We start from the raw sequence: 15,006 nt of genomic DNA, 5'->3' as shown, positions 1-15,006 counted from the left end.
TGTTTTACTTTTAATAAGGATGTTTTTTTTTACAAAGAAACTTTAATACTGTCCACAGCCTCCTGCAAATGTTCTAATTTAGCATATTTATTTTTCTGATGCTCATTAACTTCTATGCTCTCCTTAGTGGATTTAATTATGGAAGAGGTTATGATTTTATGTATCAAGAAGAAGAATATTGAAGGCCTGAAGCAGGGATGGTGGGGAGGAGCTGAGTGATGGATGGGCATTATGCACAGGACAGTTGAAAATATAAATGTTATGCTAAGGATGGCTGGTGAACGGTGCGCACAGACTCCCGCGAGCTCGCCCTTGTTCCATTAATATTCCAGGCTTTGCACGGTCGCCCATGAGGAGGGAACAGCATTCGCGGTCAAACAACATATGTGAGAGATCACTGCATGGTTGGCCCTTAATTTGTAAAGTCCAACAGTTTTCTTTCATGTTTTCGGTATTATTGGAGAACTGAGAGAGGGCAAGGAAGTTGGATGCCATCTCTGCAGTGGTTTGCCCTCTTGGAAAAAGGAAATGAAGAAGCTATTACCACTAGCCAACCAACCATTTTTTTCTCTGCTAGCTGTGCTGTTAGTTCACATTTTTCATGAAGTCGACAGCCTTCTAGCAGAATAGTATTTCCCACAACTTTGTGAGTTACTTGGATGCAATAATTGCAGTATCAAGATATTAATGTTGCAGCCAAGGTTCAACTAACAGACCAGCTTAGGCGTAACTTCTGTAATATACCACTTTTTTCTTTTTTTTTTTGCTTCAAAAATACATTTCACTCCAATGTATTTATTTATAAATGTATAAAATAATCATTATATACACTAAGCAATGCAGGGACACAGTGGTTCAGCAGATAAAGCTGGCGCAATGCGTATTCCCAGCTGCTAAGCAGGTCTGTGGTTCAAGTCCAGCTCTGGGTCTGTGGAGTTGGCATGTTTCTCCCTGTGTTTGTGCCCCCCAGCCATGGATAGAAGAAGGCACTGGCAAACTACTTCTATTTTTCCCTTGCTTTGGAAGTGGATGCTGTGAGTTGGCCTAGACTTGATGGTCCTTCCATCCATGCAGAACAATAGATTAAGTACAGAAAGACCTGAGGTGCATTGTTGCCATATTCATTTATGTTCTCTGCAGGGAAATTGATGAATTATTCACACTATTTCTTTGTTTTTATGTGTATTTCGTCTCTGTTTGAACTTTGCAGTGTCCAGGTGTGTTCAACTCTCCATACAGAGATTTTCCTCACGAAATGGAGCTGAGACTGAGGAGCATTAAACCACTGCTTGCCAAAAATGCTCCCCTTAGGAGGGACTCGGGTGGGTCACCTGCATGTTCACTGCCGCCAGTTCCCAGCAAGAAACCTCAGGTGAGAACAGAGGAGGATATTGGCAAATGATGTAGTAGAATTTGGCTTATTGGAAGGTCCCTAAAAGCTGAGTAGATTCTGGTGTTGGTCAAGGTTTCAACCTTATTTCATCACCAATCTGTTGATTATTTATGTTACTGTAGAGCCTGGTGTATATACTTTTACCAGGCTAGACTTACAGAAGACCTGTATAGTGCTTTAGTGCCTTATGGGGTTTGTGTACTGTCATAAGTGGTGAGTGGGTTTTTTTTCATTGTGCAAGTAAAAAGATATAAAAACATGTTTCAAGATGCTGCAAAGTAGTGTTTTTCATTTTGAGATCCAGTTGCTTTGTTTAAATGTTGACTGTTGACTGAAGATGCTTAGTATTAAGTCTCAATAAAAAAGTACAGGATATGCATTGACAGCAGGTTTTATAGTATTGTGGGTTAGGGTAGTAGAATGGGAATGGATGTAGACCGTAACTCCCAGGTGGGAAACTGCTGTTGTACCCTTGTACTCTTGAATAAGGTATTTATTCCAAATTGCTTCAGTAACGTCTAGCTGTAGTAATGGGTAAAATCTGAGTGATGACTCATTGAATAAAAAAGGTGATTTTAAAATGTTTTGTGTATGAAAACTCCAGACATTAAGGCATACTCTCAAGTGCCCCAATGTTGCAGTTGCTGTAAGTATTGGACAACAGGCACAATGCAGGTAGAAGACTCCTACTGTATGAAAAAAAAAAAGTCCACTTTATGTATGAGAACATTTCTCTGGTAATGCCAGAGTATTGTCTAAAATAAAAAATAACCTGTTGATGTTCTGAAAGCTTTTAATACCAGATAATGATGGAGGACTGGAAGAACAAAACTAGCTAAAAAAAAGTCATATCTTTTCTTCATACACTTTTGTTTACCATCTGATGTACATCACTTTGGAGAAAAGAATCTTCAAAAGTCATGAGCATAACTGTAAAGGTATTTAGACCTTTAAAAGAGATGACAGACTTCATGGTGTACAAAGACTGCTCCTTTTACAAGAATTAGGACAAATGTGATTGTGCGTTAAAATCTGCACATCAAGCCAGCTCATGGGAAATGCCTTTTCAGAACAGAAATTTTATTTCAAAACATGAGCTTTAGTAATGTTGAGCAGTGCAAATGATGAGCAGCCCCCCCACACTTAATTTTATAGTTGAAATTGAAAAGGGTAAACAGATTTTTCTTTAATATAATAGTTTCCATTTATCAGGGTTATGCTGTAGTCTTGAGGATGGATTATAGGTGAAACATAGTTTTGTATATGTCAATATATGTCTGGATACGAAAAAAGACAAGGCAGAGAAATTGATTGACCTCAGCATTTACTGTACAGATCTTTTGGTTTTCCTGAGAAACTTATTTGTTCTAAAAATATGTATTACATAATGTAACATTATTTTATCATAAAAAACAAAATCAAATTTTTGCAGATGTACGATTCATATAACTGTGACCCGTAATATTTTTGCCCCAAAAAGAAAGCCATGTGAATAAAGTGGCTTCCATATTGGATATTGTTTGATTGTTTTGATGCTCAGGTGACTCGGATAAGTACTCATTGGCATGTCTATCAACTAATAAACTTCAATAAAATTACTGTCATTAGGCAACTCTCAGCATGTGATTTCTATTGCTTTTAAAAAATTCTTTAAGCACCTCCAAAACGAGCAGGTCATCTTGTCCAACTGTGAAAAGTGTTTGATGATATGTATTTGCCATTTGTGTTATTTACGGTCCGTGACTTTTATGGTAACTGGTTCCTATTATTGGTTTCTATTAATGTAAAACATAAGTGAGCAGAAATGAGGCGTGAATCATTCATTTTTATTAGGGGTAGTGCCTTCACCTGGGGCTGGCCCAAGCTCCAGCTGGGCTTGGTTAGAGGGAACTCATTAAAACGGAAGATCTGACTGACCGTATGCTGTGGATAAGGATGCATTATTTATTTACGTGGTCAGCCTCTCTAAAGCCAGGGGTTCACATTGTATCCAGCTTCCTCAATTTGATCACAGGCCCAGGAACACCTATCTTTGGGCCTCTCCCTCCATTCTGAAGAAAAGCTAGAAACCTTAGCACACAGCTTCTCAAAAATCATTGATGTATGAACATTTGAAAAGCCAATGTCTAAAATCAACACATAGAAACATTTTAAGAATCTGTATATACATTACCTCTGTATCTGGCCTATTTTTCAGGGTCTGCAGCATCATCCTCGTGCTTTGTTAAGGATGCTCAAGTAGTGTTATGTTTTCATACTGTCTTCAGGCAATTTCCATGGAACCATGACCAGTTTTTAAAGGGAACAACGTGACCATTTTTACTAGGATATCCAGTCAAAACACACCCTAAAGATCCTGTAAAACTGGCAAAATGTAATGCCACATCAAATACAAGCTAATATCATATACACCTTCCTCATTAGTTCAGACTCCTTAGATCACAGATTGATGGTGCAGTCAAGAATTCACGTGATTAACAAGTAAAAAAAAGATGAAAATACAGTGAGGAAAAGGCTTTTTAACTTATGTAAATAATCTTGTGTCTTGCATTAATTTAAATTCAGTTTATATTCACACTTTTTATTTTGTTTTCAGTTCATATCTTTCATTTATACAGCTAACTGCTGCTATTGCTATTAGGGTTTAATTGACATATTTGTAACGAAAGGAACATTAGCAGTTCAACAAATTTCACCATCATTAGGTCCCAATTTAAAAAGCACTAATGATATCATTTGCATGTCATTCATGATTCTTTCTTTGATTTTTAGCTAAAATTTTACTTATTAGTTGTGGAAGGGGGATAGTGTTTTGTGTGAGCGTGCCATTTCAATGAAACGTCTCCTTTGAATGGTAGAAGGTAGCAAAACCCCTCAAAACTTTAACATTCAAACACTGAAACTTACTTAAAAGCCAACAAGACCCTATTTTCCTAAATCAAAATTTGATACCTGACTTACACAACAAATGTGAAGCATCAACTTTTAAATCATATTTCAAATCAAATAATAACTCAGGGCAGTGATTTATTTTTAGAAACACTTGATTTTGTAATTAAAGTTTCTCAATTTTATCTAAGCAAGTCTGATTATTTTTTGGTTATACAGTATGACGTTTCTGCATAAGAGCCTCTCATCAGCACAGACAGATAAATAATTACACCTAGTTTCCAAGATACCAGTGCAAATTTATAAACGTTTTTGTGATACACAGGTGAGAAACTCAAGCTCATCAATCAAGTCAGTGTTTTCAACCTACTCTGCTATTTGGAAAAGTTTATCAGGAGAAATAGCTTTTATTAATAATTCAAATTAAAGTAGAATTTGGCCACCCAGTAGGCTTGGGGCATCACTGATAATGAGCCAGACCAATCCAAAATAACACAGTCCCCATCCCATTCTCAACAGGGACCCTTCAGAGACCCTGCCGAGGTGCTACAGCAGCGCTACCGGCCTCTTGAGCCGACGTTACGCGTGGCGACATCCATCACTGCCCTGGAGGAGGCCAGAGAGGAGCTGCGTCGCGAGGAGTGGAGGAGCCGTGTCATCGACGACATGTGAGTGCTTCTGCTGTGTCATTCGTCTCCAGACCTCAAGTCTACCTGCTCTAGGTTACATCTGGATTAAGGAAAGAGGATCACTTTCACCGTAAGTTAAAAAATGTATACATACAGTACACTGGTCACATCACTGTTTCTTTAAAACACACACACACACAGTCTAAAACTACTCAGCCCAAGAAGGGTTGCGGTGGACCGGAGCCTAACCCGGCAACACAGGACACAAGGCTGGAGGGGGAGGGGACACACTCAGGACAGGATGCCATTCCGTCACAAGGCACCCCAAGCAGGGTTTGAACCCCAGACCCACCAGACAGCAGTCACAGGCCAAACCTGCTGCACCACCATGCCACCGTGCCCCCCTCTTTCTGTAAATCAAGAATTCAAATTAAATGAAAATATTTATGAGCTTTCTGTACCCGACCATATGATTTTGTTACTTAAGAACTAATTTTCGTACCATTGTTTGTCAAATTTGAGCAGTCCCTGATTTTTTTTCTCATTTTTATAGTTCATTTTGCACATTTTAAGAAATTTATTAATTGGGGAAATATCTTTGCATGAAGCCTGTAATTAAGTTTCTTGCAGATTGTAGGATATGGTGTACAGTACGAAATTCTGAAAAATTGCATGAAAAATTATTCAGCCTTGGAATGACAACTAACCTTATATGGATATCGACTTTAAATGGCATGTCACAAGGATATACGAGAATATTTTAGTTCCAACAAAGCACTGACTGTGAACTAGAATATAATTATAATGGGGGATTATCGTAATAGTATTTGAACAATATTTCTTTAACAGTTCAATCTCTGTTTTAACTCTCTCCATTTATTTTAATTACTAGCACAGTGTGCAACATTTATTAATCAGAGCAGTCTTTTTTCCAACTTAAAACACTGAATTAGCTAACCCCATTAACACAGAATACTCCAAAACAAGTGCTAATAGGAGAGGTAGTTACTGTGCAAATCATATTATACATGTGGGTGCTCCGGGGCACAGCAAAGCGTGATTAGTCCCTTTTGATCCCGCATCCAGCTCCTTCTTCTAGCTAATTTCCACTGGAAATTTTCAAAGAGCCACGTAAATTCGCCACTCTGTTTCCACTCTATTTTTTTACATTGGCTTAATACTTCCCTAATGAAGTCTCAGCACTCCATAACACTTCTGATGCAGATAATATTTTGTTGGATAATTATGATTTAAAATGGAAATGACTGGCTGAAAAAGACTGCTGGCCCAAACTTCAGAATGTATGAGCAGCTTTGAAACCATTCGCTCATTAAACTGTTTAACTATCTAGTTTTATAGACCAATATATACTAGGATTTGCTTAGTCTTTCAGCAGAAATGTAAAAGACCCATGGTACAGGGCAGCCTTGGGATAATTTATTTTCTTTGTTTTGCTTTAGTTGCAGTGATTACACACGGCATGGTTTTTAGCATAGTTCTGAGAATCTTGTTTTACTAATAACTAAATAGTGGCATTTTTTTTTGGCATCTTCGAAGTGACTGGTCATACTCCATATTGGTCATCAAATGCTAACATTGATGGCACCAGTCACTTTGCTAGCATTGGCATTGCATAAAATAGAACACACGTAAATGTTTATGCATTCAATGAACTTTTTATAGATCAGCAGTAAATGTGTAAAGTGTCAGAGAAGTTCCTATTAAGTACCAAGAACTACAAAAATGTATTTAAGAATAGGCCATGCAAGTTATTCTGACTGCTCTACAGTGAGTTTTAGTAGAACAAAAACAAATGGCATTTTAGAGAAGGGTTAGGAAATGTTATGGTAGGTACTATTATGCATTAAACATTGGTATTTTCATTAATTATACACTATGTACATGAATTCTGAAATGAGTCATTAGCTAGTAGATAAAATCTTATTGCAGCAAACTATGTTCTAGCTCTATTGCATGTCAGCATATACAACAAAAACCAGAAAAAGCTGAAAGCACAATGAATTAAATATATGCATACATACATACAAATGCATTTTTCACTTCCCTGCATTTTTCTGGGTCTGTCCCACAGATATGCTGGCAATGTGTCAAAACTCTAGACTTCACAACACAAACGGTGTATTTTAGAAAAGGCTTCTGAAGCACAGCTCTCCTTCCTCGGTGGCTGCCTTTTGCGCCGTCGCTGGGCACGGGCCACACTAGCCCCCCAAGATCCCCAGTGAGAAGTCAAACTTTCCTTAATAGCTCTGAATGAATAAAAACTACCCTATTAAAATGCAATTCCGAGGCAATGAAAGCAGTAAGTGAAACAGCCGGCTAACACCACAACCATTGTGTATTCTGGGACATTGGGGCCACATTAATTTTTTTTTCCTGTGATGACCATCCCATGTGCACATTAGCATGGAATGCACTGTAATCTGTCTTGTAGGAGAGGCACATGTCTCTGGTGAATAGGAATGTCTGTCTAAAACTGTAGAGCACTTAAAGAGATAGTACCTTTTTGAACAGTTGTATTTTTGAAGGGGTTTGCTGGGTGTTCATGTAAAGTCTGTTGAAATACTAAGGATTAAAAGCATATCTTAGCATTTACAAAACATTTGCTTTTTATAATTATGTTTTTCTTTTGATTTACTCTGTTCAGTATCAAGGACTGATTTTTCACTCGCATTCGCAGTTCTAAGCTATCTGTATTTTACCCTTGTTGTTCATATGAATGTGCAGTGAAAAATTCAAATGAAGAATAAAGAAAATTTGCTTATTAAAGTTATATAAAGTAGACAAGCACCGGACTCAGGTTTTCACAGGCTTGGACTATACGTTAGGCGGGGAACGGTGGGAATAATAGCAGAGAAACGACATACCTGCACTTTGGAAACGGGCTCAGCAACTGAAGACACTCCATATAAGTGCCAAGCCTGTTTGTTGTTTGTTTGTTTTCAGATGAGCCAAGCCAAAGCCCAGCGGACATTTAGCTAGCCCACACAGACACCTCTTGTGTCGCGCAGGATAAATCTTCCTCCTGGCAATGTGTCTTGGGTGCAATTTACAAAATCAACCTCGCTGTAATTAACATCTGGCATTTTTCCTAAGTAACAGCTATTTACACTGATCATATGCTCAGCAAATATACTATACATGGGTACAACACAGGGAATGACATCCTGCCTAAAAGTCCATGGAAGCTTAGCTTTATAGAGAAGCAGGTAATGCAGCAATTACGGGCATGGACTTGTAAGATGGATGTTACTGTTATGAGTCTAAAGAAGGCCTCTGCTGTACTAACTTTGAATGAGGTGCTAATTCTGATCTGCTCCAACATAATATCTGTTGGTGTAGAGTAAATGTATGTGAAGTGTAAGAAGTCTTCTAATCAACTTGTTAGCTAAGCAACAAAATAATAGCAATCGGAACCTATGCAGAGGGCAAGCTTGCCTTGACAGATGTCTTTAGATTTAGGCATGTTTAACTGTGCTGTGTTAAAAGGAAGTAAAACATTACCTTTACCTGGACAAATTAGCTAGAACCAAAGGGCACTAATGTAGTTTAATACAGGGACAAAGATTAAGGGATGTTCTGTTTCTGTGGTGTGGCTTAATGGAACAAGCTGACATTGTTAATGTTTTTTTTTTTTTTCCTAAAATGTTGTGGAAGTGAATTCTGAAGCTTCGCTGATAAATGCAGAATTTTAATGATGTCATTCTTTACTCTTTTGGTTTTCTGTGTAATAGATACTATAGATGCAATGTAAATGTGGAGTGCTCAAAGCGCAGAATGTTGCAGCTGCATCCTGATTTTTCTTTTTTCACTTTTCGTAAACTTATTAGTTTTTTTCAACATTTCTAAATAGCTTGTTTTATAGGGTAAAAAACTGGTTACTGAGTATGATTCCTTTTGTAATTGTTGTTCATAAGGAATAGGGGCGTGGTGGTGCAGCGGGTTCGAGTCCCACATGAGGTGCCTTGCAACGGACTGGCATCCTGTCCTGGGTGTGTCCCCTCCCCCTCCAATCTTATGCCCTGTGTTTGCTGGGTTAGGCTCTGGCTTTCTGCAAGCCAGATCAGGACAAGCAGCTTCAGCCATTGTGTGTGTTTTTAAGGAGTGGCATGAGATCATAGTATAGCTTACCTCTCCATATAGATACCAAATATTATTCATAGTTGATTGTACATTATTAAAAGACTCCTAAAAATAAAGAAATTAATAGCAAGTTAATGTTGCATTAATTCCCAGCTTATTCATTTCATGTAAACTATTAATATTGTAGGCGAGGTAAGATACCAAACATGTGCTTATTTAAAATAGCATTATTAATCAAAATACAAATAATGTGGTAAATATTTTTGCTTTAAGTGCAGCACGTCTTTTTAATGGCAATGATAAATATTAATAGCAATATAGTATGATAAATATTAATAGTAATTTAGTATAATTCTTTTTTAGATTTCAGCCTTTCTCCAATGCACACAAGAATAGGAAGTATGAGCGAACACTTCACGGTACTTCTTCATATGAACAGGTGGATTATGGCACTAAGTACTTCAGAGAAGAAAACAAGGAAAAACGACAAGGAGAAAAGGTGCGTTACCCCCGTGCCTGCAATTTCCTTTTTTGTCTGAAACTTTAAAAACAGCTCTATAAATTTCTCAAATCTGTTGAATGGGAATTACAGACAGGAATTTATTGATCAAAATATTAATTTTGCAATGGTTATTCTTTGAATTTAGAACTTTATGGCAGAAATAAGAACAAGAATGTTGCAAGAATAACCTCAAAATGCACAGTCTGAACCAAAGTTAAAAAGAAATTTTGCGCTGCTGAAAAGAGTCATATGGAAACTCTGGTACTGGAGGAAACATTGGAAACACCTCATAAACAATTCTCGCGAAGTATGCAACGTTTTACAGGGTATTTCACAGACTGGAAATTTAAAGTTCATATTACATTTGCTCATTTAGCTGAAACTTTTCTCCAACGTGTCTTACAGTAGTAGGCTACTTACAATGATTTACCCATTTATACAGCTGGATGACTTTTATTTTATTAGATCAGTCGAAGCCCTTTGACCAAAGGTACTACAGGTGGTCCCCGATTTTCAATGGTTCGACTTAGGATTTTTTCGACTTTACGACGGTGAGCTGGCGATAGACATTCAGTAAAAACCGTACTTCGAATTTTGAATTTAGATTTTATCCTGGGCAAGCGACATGCAGTGCAATACTCTCTGACGATGCTGAGCAGTGCCAGCAATCCACATCTCCCAGTCTGTCACGCAGAGGTGTGTATTAGGTGTATTACATGCATTTTTGACTTACGATATTTTCCATTTACAATGAGTTTCACGGAACGTAACCCCATCGTAAGTCGGGGACAACCTGTACAGTGGGAGGAGTGCAAGATGACAGGTCTCACCACTGTGAGATCTGCTGCTGCGTCTCTTTCTGAATCTCTTTTTCATTCAGTCTTTGAGTCTTCAGTTGAATCTCTTTTTAAACTAAGACTAAATAATGTTCCTTCATCTTGAGCTTTTTTGCCAATCACCAAGTGAGTCCAGTTACTGTTCTTGAACTGAGGGACCTCTTTGCTTTGACAAGGTCAACAAGGCTTTGTTGCTTCTAGGTGTCTTCTACCATGCAGTGTACCAGTTGATTGCTTCCTCTTAACAGTCTTGCGCCCGTGTGTAGTCAGTGCAGTGTTCCGCACACAGGAAGCTGGCCCCTCCTTTCTGTTTACCTTGATAATGGGGTGGGATGATGAGAGCATGGATTTAATGTTCCTCAACCACAAATGCAGAAACTTGGGTGGGATTGCACTAGCGGTGCCGCCTTCCCAAAGTCAATGATTGAAGCCTTTGTTGCCTGTGCACTGACAGTAATGAGCATGCAGCTTAATGACCGTGGTTATGATTAGCATAATTGATGTGGGGGAAAGGGTCTCACCAAGGATCATTACTGACCTAAATTTACATGGGGCTTGGCTTTTCGACTTTTGCTGGTTATTGTGATGCCAGCAAGATAGATAAACATCAGAAACAAAATCAGCAAGAAAGGCACATTAATAAGCACTTAATAAGTTCAGGCCTAATATGAATATACTAGTTTCATAAAATCAAGAAAATGGTATATATATATTCAATTATGTTTTATAAAGGTACATTCCATAATAAATTGTTAGTAGTTCAGTTTGGGTACAACAGATGTACTCAGTTCCTCAGGCTGCAATATGTGCAGAATTTTTGTTCCAGGCATCATCAAGCAATCTATTACATTAATAAAGCAGATAATTTCTTATGAAAAATAAAATGGCAACCTGTTTAGATCTTTCTTTCCAAAACAAAAGCAATATTATTACTTGTAAAGGATGGCTTTGCTTGATCTGTGCAATTTGAAACTTATTTTTGTAGTGAAATTGGCAAGATTGGTATTCATTAAGGAGACCGCCTTCAAAATGAGCCTGCATGCATTGTGGTCCACAGGAACAGGAGCTGAGTAACCCTAATGCTCACTGTACGCAACAGAATGACCATCTGCTCTTCTGTAAACAATTTAATTTTGTATTTTCAATTTTTAGAGGTCATACAATACAGTTTGCTGAAGTTATTTTTTTTTTCTTACTTCATAGTTTTTCCATTCTTGCTCTACCCTGCTCCTTTCGGCAATCATAGCATCATTAACCTGCTGCAAAGCAAACTCCCTGGGAGTAATTAAGGCAGCCGAATGCACAGCGTGGAGAAGCCACTCCTCTTTGAGTGGATTACCCTCCCCGCTTTGCAACGCTCCACTGATAACATTTACAAAGTGCAGCTCCTTCTCTATGCCTGCAACCCCCTCCTCAAGTCAAGCAGTGGGTGGGTGGTAAGGCATTGATGCAAAATGACAAAATAAGTTTTGAATAAACTCAGAGCCTTTTCACAGCTCTTACAAAGCTCCCTTAACAGATGTTGACTGGTGTTTTAATTTGTCCTTTATGCTACAGGATTCTGTGTAATGTTTTCCATAGTTTCGTACATTATGCTACCCTAGAAACCAGTGGTTCCAAATTAAAGCTTTCAACTTTGAAATGTTGCCTAAGGGTTTCCTTGGTGAAATAGTACTCCTCTGAAGTAAGAATAAGGTGCTGCTCTCAGAGCAGGAAGTAGTCGGGAAGCATGAGAGCATGAAGGTTGCTGGGTCAGCACCCAGAAGGGGTCTTACAGTTTGGTTCTTAAATACCATTAATTGCATCCTACGCCCATAAATTTACAACTTTATGAATTTGTGAAGTGATAACTTGGGAGAAAAATTTCCATTGAAAAATATGATAGTATTTTCCTTCGCGTGTTGCCTGGGACACTTTTAATGCAACAGATATAGTCAAGAGTACTACAAAACTTCAAAACCTTTACAGAACACTTAATTTTTGATAGGTGTAGGCAGCCAAGACAGTCCACCTGCAATGAAATGACGTCTCTCTCCGGGGGTTCCTGGAGAAAAGAACTGTAATGTTATGTATAAGTGAGCTGGGATTACCAGGCAGGATTAGTTTCACAGGACACCTCTAAGAGCATCCCGGGATCAGCATCCAGCAGAGCTGCTCTGGTTGCTCAGCTCAAGGTGGGTAAAGCCCAGTAGTTTTCTCTCTGATAGCTCGTCTGATACAACTTAGAACTGAATGGACTCAAGACCTTCAGAAGCACTTCTCCGCCCTGGGTCCGTATGTTTTCCGCTGAACATGGCCACCTGCGGAGGAAGAAGGCCGTGCAGCCAGGCTAAGCACTGTCAGTGGTCCGCAGGATTCAGTGTGTGCATGTCCGCCTGCCACAGCAGGACTTCCCATGGCGCGACTGGCTCGCGCATGGGGGCTGTCACATGATTGTTCGTCAAGCTGCTCATTCTGCCACAGAATAATTTGTACTTCCCCAGTAAAACTAACACTTTTTAAGTAATGTTTAAGAGCTAAACAAAAAGGACATATTTCACCTTATTCCTGATTTTGAGTACAGTGTATGTTGTATTTCGTACTACACTTCCAGTGTCTTCTTGCAGTTCTAACTGTTACATACTGGACATTAATTTGTTTTGCTACTGCTGGTATATTGTGTTGATTTCTATTGGCTTGAGAAAGATGTTAGGAATAGGTGTGTGAATAGAAAATGTGTATAAAAGGATATAAAGACATAAGGATTGTTTGGCTGAATATATTCGCTAAATATATATTGCCACACCCACGTCATCGGCATGAGAGGGCACACCTGGGGCTCGATGGAGACGGAGGCATAAAAGGCAGAGGCAGAACGAAGTCGGATGCGGAACCTTGTTCGCCAAACCACTCACTCACCTAGAGTCAGCCTTCACTTCGCCTTGCCTCGCCTTCGCCTTTATCTTCGTCCTTGTCCTTGCCCCGTATCCCTTCCCCTTCCTGAACCCAGATCAGTCTTCTTCTGCTTTGACCTTCTGCCTGTTTCCTCAACCACGTTTCTGGATCGTCCTTGTGTACAACATTTGCCGATCAAAGACCTTCGCCTGTCCCTGACCACGCTTCCTGTTCCTTCTTGAAATAAACTCCTGTTCGCTCTGCAATTGAGTCCGACAGATCCTTCCGGAACGAACCATGACATATATTATATATTTACGTTGAATGCAAAATTATTGTAACGTCTGCCAAATCCCAATTTTGGGATGGGACAGCTGGTAGCGTAGTAGTTAGAGCTACCCAGAGGTCACAGGTTTGAATCTCACCTCAAGCTGTAGTACCCTTGAGCAAGGTACTTACCCTGAATTGCTGAAGTAAAAATTACCCAGCTGTACAAATGGGTAAATAATTGTAGGTAGATTAACATTGTAAGTTGCTTTGGAGAAAAGCATCAGCTAAATGAATATAATGTAAAACTTCTGTTGCAAAATGCTGATGGCAAGGTCAGAAGCTGTTGTGAAAAGAATGAATCTATTCATCCATCAGGCCTCGTGTCAGTAGTACACACAAGTGACTATAATGGTGTGGGGAATGTTTTCTTAGAACAAAATATTTTTGGTATAAATTGAACAGTGTTTGAATGCCACAAAATACTGTTGATGACCAGGTACATCCCTTCATGGCCAGACAAGCCTTTCTCAAAGCACACATCATCTCATGATGATTCAATAAATGTTACAGTGCCTTTGCTTTACTCCAGTGGCCAGCACAAGTCCCAATTTCTCAAGCCAATACAGAAACATTGGAATCAGATAGAACACAATGCTGACAGAATGAACGTGCTGTCAGAAAAGTCTGCAGAAATGGTATAAAGCTGTCTGTCCAGTATGGAATAAGAATATAGAATGTGTCAAGCACCTTGGTGCAGAATTTGTTTTGTTCTGAAAGCAAAGGTATACCTAATAAATTGGCCGGTGAGTGTAATTAACTTCATATATGCAATTAAGTTCAGTATCTCATCCTGGATTACTTAGTTTCTCAGTTTGCTTGTAGCAGTGTTATGTATAGGTGGATAGTATTGGATCACACGTCCCCATCCCATTTCTGTATCATGAGCGATTAATTGAACCTGCATAGACTTATATACATGCAAGATGAGAATAGTCATATTTCATAGATTATGGTCCCTGTTTTCATATAATCACAAGATGAAGAGTAATTGTGCACCACACATTTGTCTCCCACCAGTTTTATGTTTTATGAAAAAATTATTTTTTGACTCTTTAATTCCTCTCAGGAAATGCAGTGTCCCCTGATGACGGTCCCAAGCTTTGAAACATAAATTGATTCTAAAGAGGAAATTAGATGGTACTTATTACACTGTCTAACTAGTAATCTTGTGTCATTTGTCTGTCGGGTGATGAATGTGCTTGCTTCGCACCCACCTTCGGCATTTCACAATGAAAGTTTTACATACGTGGTGTCGCAGGCAAACCAAAGCCTCTTTAATGAATCTCTGTTGCCCTCTCGGTTTTCACATTGACTCTCAGGAAGATAATGATTGATATGGTGATTTTCAGTGGAATTTATGATTAAATTGGGGCTATTTTCTCCCCTATCGTTTTATTTTCCACATATTATGGTGTCAACCTAACTGCTGTGCCTGTAGATTTTTCTATTAGC

At 38.8% G+C, this 15,006-nt stretch overlaps 1 protein-coding gene across 2 annotated transcripts in view; it reads left to right on the top strand.

Moving 5' to 3' along the window:
• Positions 1-15,006, top strand: part of spata17 (spermatogenesis associated 17) — a 50,447-nt gene that overhangs the window by 13,111 nt on the left and 22,330 nt on the right. For both annotated transcript variants that reach the window (XM_029258769.1, XM_018759189.1), the window contains exons 7-9: positions 1,211-1,372; positions 4,802-4,950; positions 9,376-9,511. In XM_029258769.1, coding sequence (XP_029114602.1) covers positions 1,211-1,372; positions 4,802-4,950; positions 9,376-9,511 — 447 coding nt within the window. The remainder of the gene's footprint in view (positions 1-1,210; positions 1,373-4,801; positions 4,951-9,375; positions 9,512-15,006) is intronic.

The sequence above is a fragment of the Scleropages formosus genome, chromosome 15, assembly GCF_900964775.1.
Source record: "Scleropages formosus chromosome 15, fSclFor1.1, whole genome shotgun sequence".
NCBI classification, from domain to species: Eukaryota; Metazoa; Chordata; class Actinopteri; order Osteoglossiformes; family Osteoglossidae; genus Scleropages; species Scleropages formosus.
Note: the sequence above shows the minus strand (reverse complement) of the source record. Positions and strands in the feature narration are given on the sequence as shown.